Source organism: Peromyscus maniculatus, chromosome 6 (genome assembly GCF_049852395.1).
Source record: "Peromyscus maniculatus bairdii isolate BWxNUB_F1_BW_parent chromosome 6, HU_Pman_BW_mat_3.1, whole genome shotgun sequence".
In the NCBI taxonomy this organism is placed as follows: Eukaryota; Metazoa; Chordata; class Mammalia; order Rodentia; family Cricetidae; genus Peromyscus; species Peromyscus maniculatus.
This window is the reverse complement of record NC_134857.1, coordinates 37,326,575-37,347,590: the sequence shown is the minus strand read 5'-3', so window position 1 is coordinate 37,347,590 and position 21,016 is coordinate 37,326,575. Positions and strand designations below refer to the sequence as shown.

General features: G+C 47.1%; 1 protein-coding gene across 2 annotated transcripts; it reads right to left on the bottom strand.

Annotated features, from left to right (window-relative positions):
* Positions 1 to 1,350: 1,350 nt before the first annotated feature.
* On the bottom strand, positions 1,351 to 20,761 carry Alg5 (ALG5 dolichyl-phosphate beta-glucosyltransferase). Of its 2 annotated transcripts, none has more exons than XM_006977568.4 (10): positions 20,628 to 20,761; positions 17,428 to 17,599; positions 17,072 to 17,118; positions 15,443 to 15,511; positions 14,656 to 14,748; positions 11,611 to 11,724; positions 11,142 to 11,201; positions 6,030 to 6,181; positions 3,389 to 3,474; positions 1,351 to 1,663 (listed from the first exon to the last, which is right to left on the bottom strand). In XM_006977568.4, the coding sequence occupies exons 1-10, from the start codon at positions 20,706 to 20,708 to the stop codon at positions 1,548 to 1,550; spliced, it is 990 nt and encodes a 329-aa protein (XP_006977630.1). In that variant the 5' UTR covers positions 20,709 to 20,761; the 3' UTR covers positions 1,351 to 1,547. The 2 variants fall into 2 exon arrangements, with proteins under 2 accessions (XP_006977630.1, XP_042134981.1); XM_042279047.2 differs by lacking the exon at positions 20,628 to 20,761 and adding an exon at positions 18,145 to 18,267.
* Positions 20,762 to 21,016: the final 255 nt, after the last annotated feature.

Sequence of the window (21,016 nt, the reverse complement as noted above, 5' to 3'; positions counted from 1 at the left end):
GTGGAAACAAAGGTGGCACCAGATGTTCCCACATCAGGCAGGGAGGCTCACGGGTCCTCACTTGCTCATCTGCCACATGGGGGAGGTGTACACTCACATCCCTTCTGCGGGGAGCAGGAGGTGACAGCCTCAGCCTGCTGCTGTCCTGGGACAACCGGGGTATGTCTGCAAAAGATAACATCTAGCATTTTCTGGAAAGATGGCTCAGCTGGGAAAGCCCTTGCTGCACGGAATTGATGCCCGAGTCTCATCCCTAGTTTCATCACACTGGAGCGCTGTCCTCTGACCTCTGGATGTGAGCTCTCAAACCCTCCATGTCACATATACCGAGCCCCGGCCCTAATGGCCAGAGAGAAGGCTGCAGGTGCCACCTGTGAACACGATGCGGCTGTGATCAGCCAGACACCCCTTCCAGGGCAACGCCATAGAAAACTGCTTACAGAACAAGACTTCCTGTTTTCCATCTTTGGAGGGTGGGGTGGGCTCACATGGACAGTCTCAGGCATGCCCTCACCTTTCCACCTTGTTTGAGGCAGGGTTATGACAGCCCATGTCAGCAGGTTCTGTATATCAAATTGCTCTTTTCTCACAGTACCGCAGATAATATTCTACACTCTTAGCTTGGGTGATTCTGCGTTTATAGAGGTAAATGTGGACACGGACACTGCTCACTCTCCCCTTTAAGAGTACAGCCCCAGTGCCCTAACTTGTTCTAAGTGCCACCTCCTAAACGTTCCATTCTTCCAAACAGTCAGATGCTGGGGACCAAGCCACCAACACATGCATTCAGCATGCATTTCAAATGGAAACTATCACAGCTTTTATTATTCTTAGTTTCTCTATGATGTCAGAAATGATCATTATTTAAAAACTTTTTTGGTAAAGAATTTCCAGGGGTTGAGATACAGCTTAGGATTGCCTGGATTGCCCAAGAATGTCTGAAGCCAGCAATGGAAAGTAAAGGACAGAAAGCCAACAGAATGTCCACATCTCACAAATCCCAGAGGGGAGGGCTGTCGGGGTGAGATGTCACAGCGCAGTACAGGCCTAGTGAGGGCGATGAACAGAACAGCAAGGACGTGGGTACCTTCAGCACGGAGACACAGTCACACCTCTTACAAATTCCTGCCATTCTTAGTGTTAAATAAAGTTACCATGACGCAGGTAAACCCGTATTTAAACTTACAGCCAACCTCATCTTTCAGTGACTGTCCAGGGTTGGATTGAATCATGATTGTAAAAGCTGTGCAAGCACCTTTAAGAAACTGCTTTGGTCTTCAGTCTCAAAGTGTCCATCTCAGAATCTTAGTGACAGGAGCCAAAACAAAGACTGCTAAATACAAGAAAATCTAATTTATGACACAAATACATAAAAATTTATTTGTCCCAAAAGACATCTCATGGTTTCCTCGTGGCAGGTAATTCTTAAGGACGTACAAAGGCGGATAGTGAGAATGGGCCCATCGCAGCTTTATTGAAAAATCCTGATTTCAAGTGAAATTGCATGACACTGGTCGGTAAAAATGCAGTCCAGTCCCAACAGCAAACTAACTCATTTTCCTTGTTCGTTCAAGCTTCCAGGCACCCGTCAGATACCGCAGCCGGATAAAAAGCAGGTCTTTGCCCATTTGTAACCAGCTCCAAAATGGAACTAACTTAGAACCTGCAATTAAAAATAAATTAAATTAAATTAGGAGAAATATACAGCAATTTAAAATTGTATCCTAAAAGTGGCTGGGGCTGGGAGGTAGAGAGCAGCTTTCTACATATGTGAATCTCTGGGAATGTACACACACACACACACACACACACACTCTCTCTCTCTCTCTCTCTCTCCAGAAGTCAATGACCTTTGTAAGCATCTTAATTTTATTTAAATATTTTTATTTTTTTAATTATAAAGCTGAAGTGACTCTCCTCTCAAAGCTAAGTCTGTGAGTGCAAGGAAACTTGGGTGACTCTCAATTGTGAAAGTTTCAGATGCCAAGGAGGGAAGGGTCTGTGCAGGGAGGGAAGGGTCTGTGCAGGGAGAGAGTACTGGGAACTGGGTGGCAACTCAGGAAAATTAATCATTCTGCAGAGTGCTGTAAACACGCACACAGAAGGCTACAAATAAGCCTCTCTCTCTTCTTCCCAATAAAAGCTCAGCCAAAGTGAGCCTTAGACTCACTAGTATTCCAACCTGGCTCTGAACTTGTGACCCTCCTTGCCTCAACCTCCTGAGGCCTGGGGTCACAGGTGTGCACCACCACACCCAGCAATGACCAGCCTCAACAGTGACAATGATGGCCGTGTCCAGACAGCAGCTGTCCATAGCTCTGCCTCGGGTTACAAGGGAATAGCAGTCTAACCGGATGTCTGGTCTCCAGGTCACTGGTGTGGTACCTACCAGTCAGTGAACACCTACCAGTACTCATCACTCCTAACCAAACTCCACCATCAAAGCAGATCCGCCTTACTACCCTGCATACAGCTTTCTTCTGGAAACATGGCCGGCAGAGCATTTTGGAGACATTCTCTAGTGTTAATTGGGGACAAACTAGGAACTACCTTCACAACTACCTCTGAGATAAAAAGGAGCCAACGGCACACACCTGAGAATGATTTTAACCCCCAACCCCCTCAACTGTCCTCTTTGATTCTAGAATAATGGTGTGGACTTGTGAAGTTTCTACAAACACACTGCAGTTTGTGTAAGCCACAGACACCTGAACTCAGGCATCACACACGCTACTGCATCAGGACTCCCAGAGAGGGGCCGCAGGCCAAGTGCACAGGGGAGGAGACTTTGCAAAGGTCTCCAGCTGGTCCTGCCAACTGCCCCACACAGTGAACTGTCTGGGTTTGTCCCAAGGTAACTGCAGGAGAAATCGAGAGCTCACACTGCACATGCACAGCGTTGTTGGAAAGGAGCCTGACACAGGTTTATATAGATTTCACGGAGCTGAAGATTTCAGAGGCCTTTACATTTGGGGATCTATGTGCAGACACAGCTAACCCTCTGGAGGCTGAGATAGGGACTGCTTGAGTCTGTGAGTTCAAGACTGGTCTAGGCCATGCAATGAGACCACACGTCAAAAGCAAGGGCATGGGGTTCTGGATGGCTATGACACTCATGGCGTGTCCTTAGCTCTGCACAGCTAGCAACACTTGAGCCCCAGGACTTTGTCCACTGGAAACCTGGGCCAGCAGGAAGCCCACCAAAGACTGAAGAAGAGTCTGGAAAAACAGCAGGAGGAAATGTGATGGATCACAGAGGGCTCTGTGGAGAGCTGGGGAGGCCCTGGTGAAGGAGAAAAGGGAATGGGAGCCAGCAGATTCTCTCAGACAACTGCATTGCCCGGCTAAGTACCAACTGTAAAAAAAAAAAAAAAAACAATACACTCACCCTCAATTTCAGTCCAGTTGACAGCAACTTCTGCTATTGGAATTTTAAGAAATTGTGCTATGTACAGCAGTTCTACGTCAAATGCCCTGAAACAGAAAATATATTGTTTATTTTACAGAGGACAAGTGGGGTCATCAATCAGATGTCAACCAGGCAGGTTTGAAAGCTCACAGGGCAGATGTGAAAATTCTATGTAAAACTGAAGGCCAGACCCACAGAGGGTCAAATAAATGAACACAGTGGATCGGAAGCTTCATGGAGAACAAATATGTAACATTTAAATGAGAGGTGCTGAACCTCAGTCACAGCTCAGAAACCCTCAGAGGAAACCGGCCTTGTGTGCTCAGAGAGACTCTAATCCCAGGAGTCTGCAAGACAGACGCTTTCAGTCTCAGCCTTACCCAGTTCACCACACAGAACTGCCAGGCTCCTGAAAGGGCCACCGCAGTCACCCGCAGCCGCTTCTCTACTCTGTTCTCTCAGCCAGGGGCCCTGCCCTTCCCTGGGCTGTCTTGGATAGGGTGGGTCCTGGCAGCCATTGAAGCCTACCTAGTCTGGAAGGCTCTGGTGGTGACAGGCACATCCACAGGGTTACTCTGTCTAAATACATGTTTACAGCCATGCTAGCTTGGATCCTTCCTTCACACAAACTACATCTGCAGATACACTGTTTTCATCATGAAAGTGCAACCAGGCAGCAAGAGCCACAGCCAGGGACAGGGTTGGGAATGCTGGGGAAGCCTTTGGGAACCAAGAATAATTAGCATAGGACGCTGACCACAGAACAAAAACAGACACCTGTACCCGAAGACCACCTACTTTACACTTCATCTGTTTTAATCGAGGAAGTTAAAGACTTTAAGAACTAAATATATACATATATATGTATATATATAATAATTTAAAAACATATATATGATAATTTAAATTTTGATGCTACAGTTTAAGAGAATTTTGGGGAGTTTACCTGAAACCTATTTCTAGAGAAGATCTTCAGAAGCAGACACACGAAAGTGGTAGAGACATCAAACCTGGGCATATATTAGATAATTATGCAGATACCCATCAGGAACAAGTCACACAGAACTGTGACTAACACTCAGCAAGGATCTTTGCAGTGCTATTTCCCCGGGCACTGACAATGTGCCAAGCACTCTTTGTAGTGGAGTAGATTAGTAATCAAGTCAGGCGGGACTCCTTCTCTTCCAGAGCTTTCTTCCTCCCCTGGAGCTGGAGATCAAGCCCAGGGCCTTGTGCATGCAAGCACCCTTCCAACCAAGGGACATTCCCGGCCCCTCAAAAGCCTATGCTCGGAGGACAGAAATCAGACTAAAGCAATGGCCCCAGGGGAGAGAGAATGACAGGGGTGACGACTGTCACAGTGCATGGTGGGAAGAGGGGACACAGGCAGGGAAGACAGGGGTGATGACTGTCACAGTGCATGGTGGGAAGAGGGGACACAGGCAGACGGGGGTGACGACTGTCACAGTGCATGGTGGGAAGAGAGGACACAGGCAGGGCAGACGGGGTGACGACTGTCACAGTGCATGGTGGGAAGAGGGGACACAGGCAGACAGGGGTGATGACTGTCACAGTGCATGGTGGGAAGAGGGGACACAGGCAGACAGGGGTGACGACTGTCAGTGCATGGTGGGAAGAGGGGACACAGGCAGACAGGGGTGACGACTGTCAGTGCATGGTGGGAAGAGGGGACACAGGCAGACGGGGGGGGGGTGACGACTGTCACGGTGCATGGTGGGAAGAGGGGACACAGGCAGACAGGGGTGACGACTGTCACAGTGCATGGTGGGAAGAGGAGACACAGGCAGACAGGGGTGACGACTGTCACAGTGCATGGTGGGAAGAGGGGACACAGGCAGACGGGGTGATGACTGTCACAGTGCATGGTGGGAAGAGGGGACACAGGCAGACAGGGGTGACGACTGTCACAGTGCATGGTGGGAAGAGGGGACACAGGCAGGGGCAGCTTTGCAATGACCTCTAAAGGTCATGGGAAACCACCGCAGATTGGAAGCAGCAGTGTGAGTGTGACTACAAAGATCCCTGGGGCTGCATGGTGGTGGAGACGCAGAGAAACCAACAGGCTGCGGCCGTGGCTGGACACATGCAGGGGCTGAACGAATGTCAGGGCTGGTTCAGCAGGCAGCAAGGACAAGCATGAGGGACAGGATGGGGAAAGATGAAGGCAGCAGCCGCAGGGCTCCCTTTTCTTAAAAGGCTGTGGCTGGAGCAAACAGGGCTGGAGCTGCAGGACGCAGGCAGGGTCACCGGACAGGGTTGGAAGGAAGATGAGCTAAGGAGGAAAGGGTGACCACACACGGGAGAAGAAATGGAAGAGGCCAGCGTTCAAGTTGGCAGGAGAGAGAGCTCAGCCATCCAAGAGCCAGGCTGAGGAGAGAGACCCACCAACTGCAAAGGAGTGTGGGAGGGAGGAGGGAGGCCTGAGGAGACAGGGTGTACTCCCGCCACACAGCTGACACTGCCTCTGCTTAGGTGAACGCGTAACACACGTGTCAGTCTGGCTCCCTCTGGATGTGTGTCATGGGACAGCAGGGCCGTGTCCTATTATCTGGACGCCCGGAAGGAGGGCAGGCACGAGACGTCCCAGTCGGAAACCTACCATCGTTCAATGTGCAGAGACGAGAAGGTCCGGGCCGCTGCTGCTCGGGTTAGTAATTTGAACCCGCACTGCGTGTCCCTGATTCCTTTGACACAGAGGAACCACACCAGGAAGTGGAACCCGTACATAAGAAGGGTACGGAAGTAGGAACGCTGGAACAAAGGCAAAGGAGAAATGGTTGTTCCATTCCGGGAGACACTGAAGACGGGCACTTAAACCCGCTGCTGACGGGTGCACCTCCAGTTCCCACAGCGGGGCTGGGGGGTACAGTGAGCAGGACGCTGCTTCAAGAGCAGAGCATCATGGGAGAAGCACAGCGAGTCCTGGGGCCTGAGTCCCACAGCACAAGCTCAAGACCCGAGGGGGGCCAGCGCTGCACCGACCTGTTTGTTTTTTATTGTAAATCGTCATCACACGGTGTGACGACAAATACAAAGGAGAGGCGTGTTCTGAACGGACTGGAGTCCTGGCTCCCGCTGACAGCAGGCTGGCCTGGAGAAAAGGCAGCAGCTCTGTTTCCTCCCTATGGGAGGGAAAGGCATCTACCTTACAGAGTGAGTGGGAGAGTGAAATAGATTGTGTCGAGGCTGTAAGCCCTGTGCCTGGCCAGAGGGTGACAGGAAGTCAGAACAGTTTTATGAAAAAGGCTGAGGGTTTTATTCTCACCACAGCTCCACTGTGATTGGTCGGGAAGGGACATCAGAGCCCCCTCCGTGAAGGATGTAAAGTCCTCCTCCTCTGTCACCTGTCACCACCAGTCAAGGTCTGACACAGATGGCTCTTACCTCCCTAAGCAGGTGGGGGTGGGGAAATCTCATCTCAGGACACTTTGGGAAGCTCAGATCTGCCCGCTCAGTGTCTTTCACATAAAATACTTCCAATAAACACGGGAAGACTGACTGAACTCCCCAAAGAATGATTATGCTAAGGAAAGGGGCAAACAGAAACTGAAAGATAGGAAAATGAAAATTAAAAGGAGAAAAGACACATGAAAACTTCTGCTTGAATAGTTTTCAATGTGAATTGCACGGGCATAGAAAAATATTCCCGGCTGCTTAGCTGGGCGGGAACAGAGCTTTGTCTTATTTTAGAATACAACTGTTTACTAAAAAGCAGAAGGCGAGGTATTCACAAGAAGAGTTTAATGCATTTCATTTTGTTTTTTGAGACAGGGTTTCTCTTTGTAGCCCTGGCTGTCTTGGAACTCACTCTGTAGACCAGGCTGGCTTCAAACTCACAGAAATCTGCCTGCCTCTGCCTCCAGAGTGCTGGGTGGGATTAAAGGTGTGAGCCAGCACCACCCAGCCTCATTTATCTGATTTCTAACACATATGAAAACATAAGAAGGGCTGGAGAGATGGCTCAGCAACTAAGAGCTCTTGCAGAAGACCCGGGTTCAGGTCCCAGCACCGCGTGTTGGCTCACAACCATCTCTAACTCCAGTTCCAGGGCATCCTGATATACTCTTCTGGCCTAAAAAGTACTTCACACATGTGGTGCATATACACACAGGCAGAACACACACACACATTAAACAAAAATAAAGGAGAAAAAAGTATAATACTCTAGATAAACTACAAAGAAAATCTTGCTTCAGTTTTTGAAACTTAAAATTTAGAAGATACCTAAAATACATTTTGAGACAGACTTCAGTAGGTGAAGCTAAAAAAGAAATGGTCTGTAAGCTTCTGAAATGGGCGTTTAAAATATTAGGAGAGACACTGTCTCAGAATTAATTACAGTATCCCCAAGGTCTATAAAGTACAGGAAGTCAGGAGAAATATAAAGCTTACAGGTAATTTCATTTTGTTAAAAAAAAAATACAGGCATTAAATAAATGGCAAAGGATTCCACTCCTGAACGCTATTAAATGATAAACTCCAGAGACACCATCAAAAAAACCCAAGTGTTCTATCTGTGCCTTGCCTGCCTTCAGGGAGAGCAGCAACAGACGGGATGATGCTGAGGACAGTGAACACAGACAAGCTGCGTCCAGACACTATTCTGTAAGGCACTCGACCTGCTATTGGGCATCTTAATTCTTTGATGATCTGTTCACCGTCCTGGGACTGGTCCCTGTGGCTTATGCTATGTGTAGTGTAGGAGGGAAATAGAAGATCGTGCTGTCACTAGATGCCTCCGGTCTCCTGGAGACAGCTTTCCGTAAGGCAGGTGTAGCTCTCTAATGATCTGGACAGCACTCCCACTGGGTGGCAGTTACAAGCAGCAAGGCAGCAGGCGACTCCTACTCCACAATGAGCGGATCAGGCCATCCTCTGCATGACGGGCCAGAAGCCCCGAATCAACCCCTAGGTTGAGAGGTGAAGACATGGATGCAGACCATTATAAACTATGTATATGTAGACCTGGGAGAGTGCTAATTGCGTCTCAGCCTCCAGAGTGCTGGGAGCCCCGCTCCCCAGCTTCAACTGATGGAAGTTCTAAGGACAGAGAGTTTACATCCTTCAAAACAAAACCCCAGGGCTAAGGACAGAGCTCAGTGGTGAAGCACTGGCCTCGAGCACACAAGGCCCTGGCTTTGAGCCTCAGTACTGCAGGAAGACAAGGGTCAGTCCAGACACACAGCCCAGCAGCATGCAGAGGCCTCCTCTCTCCTCCATGGATGACTCTAGTAGCTCCTGATTCCTCCTGTCGCAGTCTCTGTTTTCCTTCACCAAGCAGACTAGCCCTGCCCCACAGTGCTTCATATTAAAACAAAAACAAAACCAGATTTAATTGTATGTGCACGAGTGCTTTGTCTGCATGTATGCCTGTTGTGCCACACATATACAGTTCCAGAAAAATCTGCTGGATCCCCTGGAACAGGAGTTGTGGGTGTTGTGAGCTACCATGTGGGAACTGGGAACTGATTCCAGGTCCTCTGCAAGAGCAGCCAGTGCTCAGAACCACAGAGCCATCTCTGTAGCCCCATGCTTCATAGTTTGAAAAGGGAAAAAATTTACTCACAAATTCTTTATATTAACGTCAGCCTGTTCATTTGCAAAGAAAGTTTGATAATTATGCTGTGTTCAGAGCATCATGTTCATGTCATACAATGTAATAATTCACACACACCCTCATGACAGTCTGCATTATCGGTCTACTGGCTGGGATCATTTTCCTGATGGGATGTAGTTACATTTCCCATTGCTGAATTCAGAACCTCAGCAATGTGCTATCCCTTCCGGACACATACTTTTTTCTTTCTTTCTTCCATGTATAAACATGTTGGTCAAGTTGGACTTACCAATCTCTCAGCTTTCTATGTTAAATATCTAGGACAGTGACATTCTCCATGCTTAACCAATTTTTTCAAACACTACTGAAAACTACATTGGACATAGAATACTAAGTAGATATTAAAATTGTTTACTTTGGAGCTGGAGAGATGGCTCAGTGATTAAGAGCACACTGGCTGTTTTATCAGAGGTCACTGGTTCAGTTCCCAGAATCACACTGTGATGCACAAATATCTGTAACTCCAGCTCCAGGGATCTAGTGCCCTCCTTTGTAAGAACCAGTCATGCATACAGTACATAGACATACATGCAGGCAGAAAGTTCATATACAAAAAAATAAAAATAAAAAATCGTAAAAAACGAGTGTCTAGGGAAACTCATGCTGGAGTCCCCTTCCAGCTACAAGAGCTGTTTCTCTGCTTCCCAGTGAAGTCTGCTGCCTTGCCCTTCAACAAAGGAGCCTGGTTTCCACGCTCATGAGGGTTTGCAACTTTGCTGTCCATGTCTTGATAAAGTTTAAACTCTCCTCCTACCTCATTTCAGAATCATGGAGGGAGATCTTCAATTTTATTTTAATAGTTGTAGAATTAACATGCATAGATCTGTGGCCTGCTGCAAAGGCAGGCCCTGGTCTCATTCTAGAGTCTGACTCAGTGATGGACTGGCTGCGGTTACACACTATAAATCCCTCCCCAGGTAATTCAGCCACATACTGACACTGGCTCTTCTCTACTCTCGGTGAAGAACCACTGTGAACATGACGGTTATGGACTTCACACTCAAGATCTCCATTTGAAAGAGAAAACTCTGATTCTCTGACTGCGACTTCTAACACACACACACACACACACACACACACACACACACACACACACACACACACACACGAGTTCCTCACTGAAATGTTTTATCCTGTGAGTTGCTCTGGCGTTTTCAGTATGATCTACAAAAGAGCAGCCTCCACCTGCAGTCTTTGGTGACATGTATCTTTCTAAAAGGATATGTCATGAGTCTGACAATCTGCAGTTAAGTGGTTTCTTCATAGACATGAAATGAGAAATATTTAAACTCAACAAAACTCAAAATACACTCTGAATAGAGCTTATCATAAACGTTTGGGATTAGGAATATCTCAGAGTTTATACTTTTTTCATAATTTAGAATATTTTATTCATGCACACACACACATTAGACAGGGGAAAGGGAAAGTCTAACTGTGAGATTCATGTTCCATTTCAACCTTAGGCAAATATACAAAAGGTTATTTTTAAAGTAATCTACATATGGGACACATTTCCCTTCATGGCATCATGTTGGCCTTCAAAATTTTGGATTTTGGACCAGGAGTGCTCAACACAGTGGTCACTGATATGCGCCAGTATAGGAAACACTGAGGGCAATCGGGCAGGCTAAAAACAGACACAGAGCTAAAGGGATGACTCAGTGCTCTTCTGTGGGACCTAAGTTCAGATCCCAGCACCAACTTGGGCAGCTCACACTGCCTGTAATTTCAGCTCCAGGGGATCTGACATTCTCTTCTAGCCTTTGTGGGTACCTACACACACACACACACACACACACACAGAGAGAGAAAGAATCTTCAAAAATCAATTTTTCTTTAGAAAAGTCTGTCTTGATCAAATGATCATCTCTGTATCTTAGAAACAATTCTGAGAACACTTACATTGTAAGGTAAGGCCTCACTTGTCCTGTGTACACTTAAGCTAATCTTCCACAAATTCAATGAAGTTGAAGGGAAGCTCATTTTTGAGAGAAAACACAGGAACCCATATCTGACAAGATGCGCATGTGCATGTAAAAGGGGGTTAAAGGGTAACGAGCTACTGTCCATGGCAGCTCGGGGAAGCCTCACCTGAGCAATCGATTCTTTCTCCAGATGAGCACGAGACCCACAAGCGATGGCCATTTGATCCTGGGGAAAAGGCAACACCATCATTCTTTTTAATATTTAAGTATCACACATCAATACATCCATTTTCAATGCGAATGTCTCACCTTTAGAAACACTTTGAAAATAATAATATTTACAAATATGTTACTATAGTATTTGTAAAGTCTATTGAGGGGTTCAGAATACGCATAGCTTGCAGACAGCTAGTCAAGCTTATTAAGAGGACTCTGCTGGGTGCGGTGGCGCACACCTTTAATCCCAGCGCTTGGGAGGCAGAGACAGGTGGATCTCTGTGGGTTCAAGGCCAGCCTGCTCTATATAGTAAGAACCTGTTTCTAAACAAAGAGAAAGTTTAACTTTAGGTAAATTCTGACTTCACTTTTGAGCCCTGTGCTCCTGACTATCACATGCAGTGAGTTCTTATACTTACAGGCCATGGCTGGAGATCACTCAGCCCCTTTTCTAGTTTCTCAACATCTGGAAACTTTGTGGCTCCATCAGCATCAGCCATGAGGATCTTCTCTCCTCGAGAACTGAATACACCCTGTATTCACAAATTTCAGGAGAAAGAGAGTTGCTTAGAACTAAGTTCACTCTGTTCTAAGACATCCAAGAGTGAAGTATTAGGAATGATATGGCAGAAGGAGGCCAAAGTTCACAGCTAAGCAGATAGGAAGTCCTCACATGTGTCTACTGTCCATTCCATTGTTGCAAATGTTTCAGACTCCTCCTCCTCATACCCTGGAAAGTATCAAGTCTGAATACAGGCAATTTGGAGGAAGAAAGGAAGTCCTCAGCACTAACACAGAAAGCAGGACACACGTCACACCATCTAAGTGCCCCATGTTAGTGAGTCACAGTTCTCACGTGACTCAAGGCAACTTGAGCAACAGAGGAAAGAACCTGTCCCCAAACAGAAATAACAAATGCTCTGGGTGTGGCTCTGCATCTGTAATCCCCACTTAGAAGGATTTCCAGTCTGAGGCCTCATATTCTTGAAAAGTGCACAGTGAAACATTAGCTTCCTTTATAATGGTGCCTTTAGTGTTTTAAATGAGTTGCTGAACAGGACAAAGGTGTCTCACTAACTTCAGGTCCTACACTGTCCGCTACTGTCCTTGTGACACTCGGTAAAATCAGTTTGGTCTTTAGTACAAATCGTAACTACACATGCACATATTTACAAGGACATTAATTTCCGTGTGTGCTGGAGTGATCCAGGGCCTTTGTCAGCACCCAACACTGACTGCGGAAATGACTCATCCACATCTGCACAGACTCTCATCATCGGCCCTTGGCGAGGGCTGGGCCCTCCTCAGGATGCCTCCATCTCCCTCAGACCCAGCTCGACTGCCTGTGGCATCTGCCCTGCATCCTCCCCTCCTCTGTCTTCTCACCCCCACTGTGCATATAAACCAAACCCACACAACACTACCCTGGAGGAGGACTGATGCCTCTTCTCAAGTCTTACTCTGCGTTAAGTCTAAAGACACCCAGAGAACAGTGTAAGGAGGACAAGAGGGGACAGTGGGGTGTGAAGGAGATTAATCTGCATCATCTCCATGTAAGAAAATGAAACACATTATATTCTACAACATATGCTATTGATTTAATTTTATTTTACCTGTTTAAGTGCTTTGCCTGCATGTATGTACATGTACCGTGCATACACAGTACTTGCAGAGGCCAGAGAGGACACTATATCCCCTGGAACTCGAGGTACAGATGGTTGTAAGTCATCATGTGAGTGTTTAGGACCAAAGCTAGGTTCTCTGCAAGAACAGGCAGTGCTCTTAACTGCTGGGTCATTTCTCCAGGTTTAATGTTTTATTTAAACAGCAAAAATCGGGGCTGGAGAGATGGCTCAGCGGTTAGGAGCACTGGCTGCTCTTCTAGAGGTTCTGAGTTCAATTCCCAGCAACCACATGGTGGCTCACAACCATCTGTAATGAGATCTGGTGCCCTCTTCTGGCCTGCAGGCGTACATGCAGGCAGAACACTGTATACATAATAAATAAATCTTAAAAAAAAAAAAAAAAAAAAAAAAAAAAAACTATAAACAGCAAAAATCAAGCAAGCAACCAAGCTCGCTCCCTGGCCATTTCTCCAGGTTTAATATTTTATTTAAACAGAAAAAATAAACAAACAAATAAACAAATAAATAAATACAGCAAGCAGGCATGCTCTCTGGCTCAAAGTTCATGATCTGAACTCCTAGGCCCTCTTAGTCCTCCTGTAGGCCAACCCTGCTCAGTCACCTACAAGAACTTCACATCACACCTCAAGGCCTCCTCCTTTCAAAAAGAAGCCCAGTTTTAGGGCAGGAGAGATGGCTCAGGTTAGGAGCACTGGCTGCTCTTCCAGAGGTTCTGAGTTCAATTCCCAGCACCCACATGGTGGCTCACAACCACCTGTAATGAGATCTGGTGTCCTCTTCTGCTGGGCAGGGATACAAGCAGGCAGAACACTGTGTACATAATACATAAATAAATCTTTAAAAAAAAAAAAGAAAGAAAACAAAAATTTTCTCAAGAATGAAAATGATAAAAGAACAACAAAAATTCGCACCAGGCATGGTGACACAAACTTGTAATCTCAGCACTAGGGAGGCTGAGACAGAAGAATTGCTCTGAGTTCATGGCCAGCTAACAACAGTAAACCAGAAAAGAAAAAGAAAACCTGGAAATGAAGAAAACAGTCCTCGCTCTCTCTAGGAAGTGGGATGGCCTCTGGCATTTCCTGGCCCCTGAGATGTAACACGTGATCGGGAGGGGGGTTTGGAAAGTACTTTATAGGGGCAAAGCAGCCAGCAGCACCTTTCCCCTTCTGCATGGGATGTGGAGGTGACAGAAACGCTCCCAGAGTCACTTTGTGTTCCTGAGGAAAGGGAAGTGAAAGGTGAGAGCCGGGGCCTCTGCTGACAACCTGGAGAGCTGAGGAGAGTCTGTACTGCTGGTTCGGAGATTCTTTTGGGGGAAACCCTAAGTCATCTCAGGGTGTTGTCTGGATTTCCTTCCACACGCACTGGATCTTTGTCCATTTTTCCGTTTAACTTGTTTTCTACCTCACAGGCCTTGGCCCTGGGCCTCTCCTCCATCTACCCATCTCCACTCCACTGTGTAGAGGCCTGTCTTTCCTGCTGCACAGGGCTGTACGTCAGCAGACCCAGGAGTCACCTGACTTTTCCAGGCTCTGTGGAGCCTCCACAGGAAAGCACAACACACGAGAGCGCTGTCCTGTGAGCTGCCACTCTGGCCTCGGCAGAGCTGACAATGACACTCCACACAAACACAAACGTTCTCTGTGTCATCTGGTGTATTACAGACAGAGCATGAAGCTTACACTTTATCAAATCAAATATGGAATTATTAAAGTTGTTGATCAATTCAAACACTGCCATCGATGCGAGGCATCACAGGCTGAAAAGGAGGTGATCAGAACACCTTATATTTTACAAAAAAATAAGAATTATTACCATCCTCACAGCGCCACCTTTCCCACGATTCCGTACCAGCGTTATCACTCGCACTTTGTCACTTCCGTATTTCTGGCAGTATTTTAAAGCGACCTGTTGGTGACGTGAAAGTCAGAATACAGTTAGCTTGGAGAACTGATGTCATGGATATGCGCTATCCCGATGTGATCAGAACATGTTACATGCATGTACCAAAATGCCACATTGTGCCCCATACACATGTACAGTTAACATCTGTCAGTCAGGATGCACATCATCAATATAAACAGAAAAGTACACATAATCACTATAAACAGAAAGGTGAGCAATAACACAGATTCCACAAGTCAAACAGACATCGGGCACAGACACCACCTCTGCAGCTCACTCTTCTTGTGACGGGGTGGCCTTGGCATTTCAATGGGGGATTGTGTTGAGCGTTAACTGACATTGGAAGACACAGCCCACTGAGGGTGGCACCATTCTCTAGGCCTGAACACTGTATGACTGAAGGAAGTTAGCAAGCAGGCAGGCAGTGTGGGGGCACCTGTTCCTCTCTGCTCTTGACTGTGGATGTGATGTGACCAGCTGACTCACGCTCCTGCCTCTGTGACTTCCCTGCAGTGATGAACCCCTTCTCCCTGAAGAGGCTTCTTTGGTCAGGGCATTTTATTAAGAACAGACGTGAAAATGCGACAGGAAGTAATGAGCACAGCTTTGGGTTCCTCCAGCAAGTGGAAATAGCCACACGTCCTAAACGACTCCAAGTTTCCTATCGACCAGCCGTTCTAAAAGCGCACACATTTACCTTTGAAGTCTGGTCTCCACTGCCATCGTCAACTACTATCACCTCGTAAGTGAACCTAGGGTCCTGTTCCTGCAAGAAGCAAAAAATAACAAATCAAAATTTGGAGAAATTATGATAGAGATTAGTAAAGATATAACAGTATTCTTAAATTGTCTTTAACATTTGTGTGTAGATGTATACGTGTGTATGTGTGGGGGGGGGGATGATCATGGTGCACATATGAGGTCAGAGGACAACTTGTGGGGGTCGGCTCTCTCCTACCATGTGACTCACAGGGATCAGACTCAGATGGTCAGGCTTGGCAGCAGGGGTCTTTACCCAGTGAGCCACCTTGCCAGCCTGTAAAACTGTAATTTAAAACACACTTTTCTTTTAAATTAATTTTAATATTGTACGTGTGTGTGTGTGTGTGTGTGTGTGTGTGTGTGTGTGTGTGTATGCACTCACACACGTGGGTGTGCACATGCATGGAGGTCAGAGCACAACTTGCAGGAGTCACTTCTCTCCTTCCACTGTGGGTCTCAGGATGAACACAGGTCATCAGACTTTTCAGCAAGCACTTCACCTGCTAAGACATCGTCCCAGCCCTAACAAGGTTATAATTTAAGCAACAGGTGTTGTAGTGTTGCTAGTGACAAATATAGACAGTAGTAACAAACCACATGAAATACAAAAGGCTCAGAAGGAACAGGACAGATGGTGGGTAGACATCTACCCCGCAACACATGAGTGGAGGCAGCATGTATCTGTGATGCTAAGGCAGACCAGGGAGGAGAGCCACATATGAGAAAGAAGTCCCTGAGGTCTAGGGCAGAGGGAAATTCAACATGTGTGCCAATCCTCAGCCTTACAGGAGGAGCCCAGTTCACCTCTGCTTTACACAAGTTCAAGTCTGCAGTAGTCCTTTTCAGTCAAGAAATCTGTCTTAGAACCCAAAGCAAAGCAATATAAGGAAAGTTCTAGACAGAGATAGAAACAGATGAGGTATAGAGCTCACTCCATCTTTAACTGTCCCAAGATGACTCCAAAAAGATGTGAATTACTGTGCTTCTGAATATAAAAAGTGCAAGCATTAAAAAATAGACATCTTTTAGGGTTGGATATACAGCCCCTGTAGTATGCCTGCCTAGGATGTTTGAGTGCCTGCATGCATGTTTAGATGCAAATAAGCCCAATATTGGGATTGTTTCTGAGGGAAGGTTGTATTAAAATATTTTATTTTTGTGTGATTAGTTTATAATTAAAAAATTTAAGACTGTACCTTTGTATCATGTAATCAATGTGAATTCATTTGAGAAGCAAAGTTCTACAGACTATGTTATAAAGACTCCAATGGATCTCTGTACATGAATATATACACACACATATACACCTCTTTTAAAGACATCATAGTAGTGAGCCTGCACACTTTTCATGGGTACACAATCTATAATATATCACCAGGCAAGAGAGAATTAGGAGGTGGGGGAGGGTACATCAGAGAATGCCAGCTTCCTGGTTTGTCTGCCTCTGGAGGGAGCATGCTGCATGCTGGGCCTGCCTCCCACAGTGCTCCTAGCTCAGGGTCTACAATTGGTGACCTGCTTTAGTTTTAACTGGAGGTGTGACATTGAAAGAGAAGTGTGATACCTGTCTCTTTTCTAGGTAGTTCAGGGCTTCATCCATCATCACAGGCACTAAAGGGAAAAATATTTTAGAGATTGCTTTTGAAAATGAGTTAGCTAGCCCAGCACACTCCATTCACACAGGGAAGGTGTGCCTGTCACCTACCAAGAGCCTCTGGGACGTCACTCCGGCCATTCTCACCCAGAACGTCTCTTGTTCTCATCCTAGGACTTCTCTAGAAAACCTCAATCCTGCCATCTCACTTTCCCTCTTCCCAAGCCCAGCTGCCAACCACACACTCCTCTCAGTGAGTGTGAACACTGCATGGTTCCTTTTCTTCCCTAAGGACCCATCAGGGAAGGAACTCAAGTAGAACTTACACCGTTTCTCTTCATTGTAGGAAGGCACCACAACAGACAGCTGTTTGGTGGGTGAGTCCCAGATGCTGGGTAAAGTTTCCTTTTGGCCTTTGGCATTGAGGAAGAATTTCTCTTCTTCATGTTGGCGAAATGGTGGCATTTTTGTAGCAGTTATAAATGCAATGACAGAAACCTAAAGGAAGACATGAAAAGCAGGTTACTTTGATCTCTTTGAATATTTGTTGTGCTAAAACATCATTTGCACAATTTTTTTTATTTTCATTTTGTTGTTTGGGAGAATATGCAGTCTCAGGTTTGACTCTAACAGTGTTCTGGAGGTGGTTGTGCTGCCACATGGCAGCAAGCCCCTAATCAGCTCCTTATGAACTGACGACTGTCCTTGACCTCATTAGTAATGTGTTAAATGCTTTAGGAGGTCTTGTTTCTACCTCTCATTCCTCAGGCCTCTTCTATGCCATTTCCAAGAGTCAAAACAGGACGTCCAGACCACTCTTACAAATGGACAGAAAGGGGGCTGGAGAGATGGCTCAGCGGTTAAGAGCATAGGCTGTTCTTGCAGAGGACCTAGGTTTAATTCCCAGTAACCACATGGTGGCTCCCAAACATCTGTAATGAGACCTGGTACCCTCTCTGGCATGCAGGCAGAACACTGTATACATAATAAATAAATCTTTAAAAAAAAACAACAACAAGAAGAAGAAATGGACAGTAAGTTACCATTTCCTGCCTGAGCATGTATGTGAGAGGACAAATCCATATGGCAGCTGTAACACGAAGGTCCCAACTGATTCAGCCTGTGAAGGAAAGTTCCTTGGAGCCCCACAGCAGAGACTGTAACACTTAAGAATGTATCCTGATACTTATCCTTAATTTGAATTGAGAACACAGCATCTTCTGGAGTAAAGTGTAAGACTTGTAGGCTCCTGGGGCTGAAGCAGTTAAGAGCACTGGCTGCTCTTGCAAGGAACCCAGGTTTGGTTCCCAGCACCCGCACAGGCTGCTCACAACCATCCGTAACCCCAGTTCCAAGGGATCTGGCAGCCTTTCCTAGCATCTGAGGACACCAGGCATGCACCCACTGCACATACATACATACATACATACATACATACATACATACATACATACATACCTTCAGGCAAAGCACTCATACACACAAAATAAAAATAAATATTACATACAAACTCATGAGTGCCTTTTACAAGGACACGGGCAGCTGGCTTTGGAGATGAGCCATAATTGGTATCACCGTGTTCACTGGAGAACTTTGTTTGAAGAGAAGCTACACGTTTGTATTCTACTTGGACGACTACCTCGAGTATCCCACTGTGTGCACTGACGAGTGTGAGCACAGGGGCAGCAGCCACGCTGACAGCTAGGGGTCCTCCTCTGAGCCAGGGGTGGAGGGCACTGGCTGCTCTCGCAGGGAACCCGGTTCAGTTCCCAGCACCCATGTGGAGACTCGCAACTAACTGCTTGTAAGTACAGCTCCAGGGACCCACGGTCTCTGACTTCTGCACTCATGTGCAGGCACACATACATACACACACACACACACACACACTTAAAAAAAAAAATCTTAAAAAAAAAAAAAAAAAGAAGAGCCTGGCTGTGCACACTATTGTCCAGGTTGTGACTTCTGAATGCAGTTTTCCCAGCGAGCAATCAATGTTCCTAAGAGACAATTAACTCAGATCCGGGTTGGGAAGGTGTATGTTAACACAGCATGTTATACAGAAAGCAAAATCTATCCGTCACCACGAGGGCTTCAGGGAAAGGGACAGGTGGGTCACTTGAAGTGCTGCTTGGGCCTGTGAGGTAGGGATGGCAGCATCACATGAATAATCACTGCAGTGGCTGGAAACATGTAGGAAACCTGGAGTCTCTAATAATACAAGAATAAAAGCTGGCCACCGTTTTAAGACACCAGGGAAACATCTCAGCATCTTAAAGACTTGACCTTCCGGATATAAAAGGTGTTTCACTGGAAACCTGGGGACACCCCCACAGCCATCAAAAAGACTCACACGTGAATGTAATGAAATCTCCAGATCCTACAAGAAATTTGGAGGGCAGACCAAGTTAAAGACGCTTGGGGAGGCAATCTGTGAAATCCACACTGGCAAACCCAGAGTGTTTAAATTGACAGGGTCTTTAGAACCTCAGAAATACTAGTTAGGTTTTTAAAGACGGTTGGAATTACCTTATTGCAGTCACAGTTTTAAAAGAGGGTCCTGATAGAAATGAATGCAGATGAGTTACAGCTGAAATGTTATTTGGATTTGTTTTTAAATGACTTTAAGAAGTGGGACACCATGGAGAGAAAGGATGACAGCGAGTGGACGGACAATGTGTTTCAAGATGCAGCTCACTGCATGCCAAGTGCAGCATGCATGCAGTGAAATAAAGGGGACCGCTTCCACTCCCAGCCAGTGGCATCTAATACAGTCCACACAACCCCACCGTGCACCCACCCATCTAAATCTGCGCAGCACATTCAAAGTAAGGCAGCCTCAACTCAGAACTGTGCCAACAAAATCCAGATGTTTCAAGCCTTTAAGGCAGGCATTTTAGGCTCACCCAGACACACAGCAACAAAGTCATCAGGCTATACCATTCCTAGACTGTGAGTATACATGCATGGCAAGGCGGCAAAGGCCTTCCTGGCCAACTGTCTAACACCAAGGAAGCTTTTCAGAATCTCCGTTTACTGAATGAGTGGCAGGTTATTTCAGTACTGTGTGGCAGAGTTCGGTAGGCGAATCTGCCCTCTTCTACATACCAGCAAGGGTCTGCAACGTTTCTATAAGAATGGCAAAGGCAATGCTAAGGTGCTTGATTCGGGAAAAAACGACCCCTGGCCGAAAGGACAAGAACAAGGTCTGGGCCTGTCTCTTGCTCACTCACAGTCCCTAGTCCACTGGGTCCCCAGCTCTCTTCCTGGCTGCAGCACATGGCACACCAGGAGGGTCAGAAGTGCAGTCTGGAGGCCCAGTAGGAAGGCTGGGGGATGAAGGGTAGGCCGGCGAGGGTCCACGAGCAGGGGGCTGGGGAAGCTGGGTGGAGACTGGTCACTTAGACAAGGTTCCGAAGGGGAAACAGGGTCAAGCATTGCAGGGGATCTGGGTGCCAGAGGCCCGAAAACGAGTGGGAAGCGCGGATAGGGAAGCCCGGAGCACGGGAATCCACCACGGTCTCACCAAAATGAGCCCGGCGACCGCCAGCGCCACGCCGAGCCCCGCCAGCTGCAGCAGCAGCGAAGCCATCCCGCAGCTCCACATTCGCGGAAGCGGCGCGCGACGCCGCGCCCCGTTCCGCCCCGCCCCGCCCCACAGGAGAGGCCTTGCTGGCCCGAGGCCGCCGCCCACAGCGCCACCTCGCGGCCGCGCCCCGCCACGGCAGGTGCCCGACGCCACCCACAGCGCCCTCGCGCGGCTTCGCGAAGGATTGCACAGCCGGCCCCTGAGTGCAACGCGCGGGACATCTGCAAACTGACGGCGCTCCCAGCCTCACACCCATGCCATCTAATGATGCCGGGAGCCATGGACTGCTACAGTCTCCCCGTTTATTTCGCGCGCGCGTGTGTGTG

Excerpts from the sequence above, each read along its gene's own strand:
- Alg5 (XM_006977568.4), bottom strand. The coding sequence starts at position 20,708 with ATGTGGAGCTGCGGGATGGCTTCGCTGCTGCTGCAGCTGGCGGGGCTC. Across the intron at positions 15,512-17,071 it reads ACTACCTAGAAAAGAGACAG|GAACAGGACCCTAGGTTCAC; the intron begins GTATCACACTTC and ends TGCTTCTTGCAG. Across the intron at positions 6,182-11,141 it reads AGAAAGAATCGATTGCTCAG|CGTTCCTACTTCCGTACCCT; the intron begins GTGAGGCTTCCC and ends CCTTTGTTCCAG.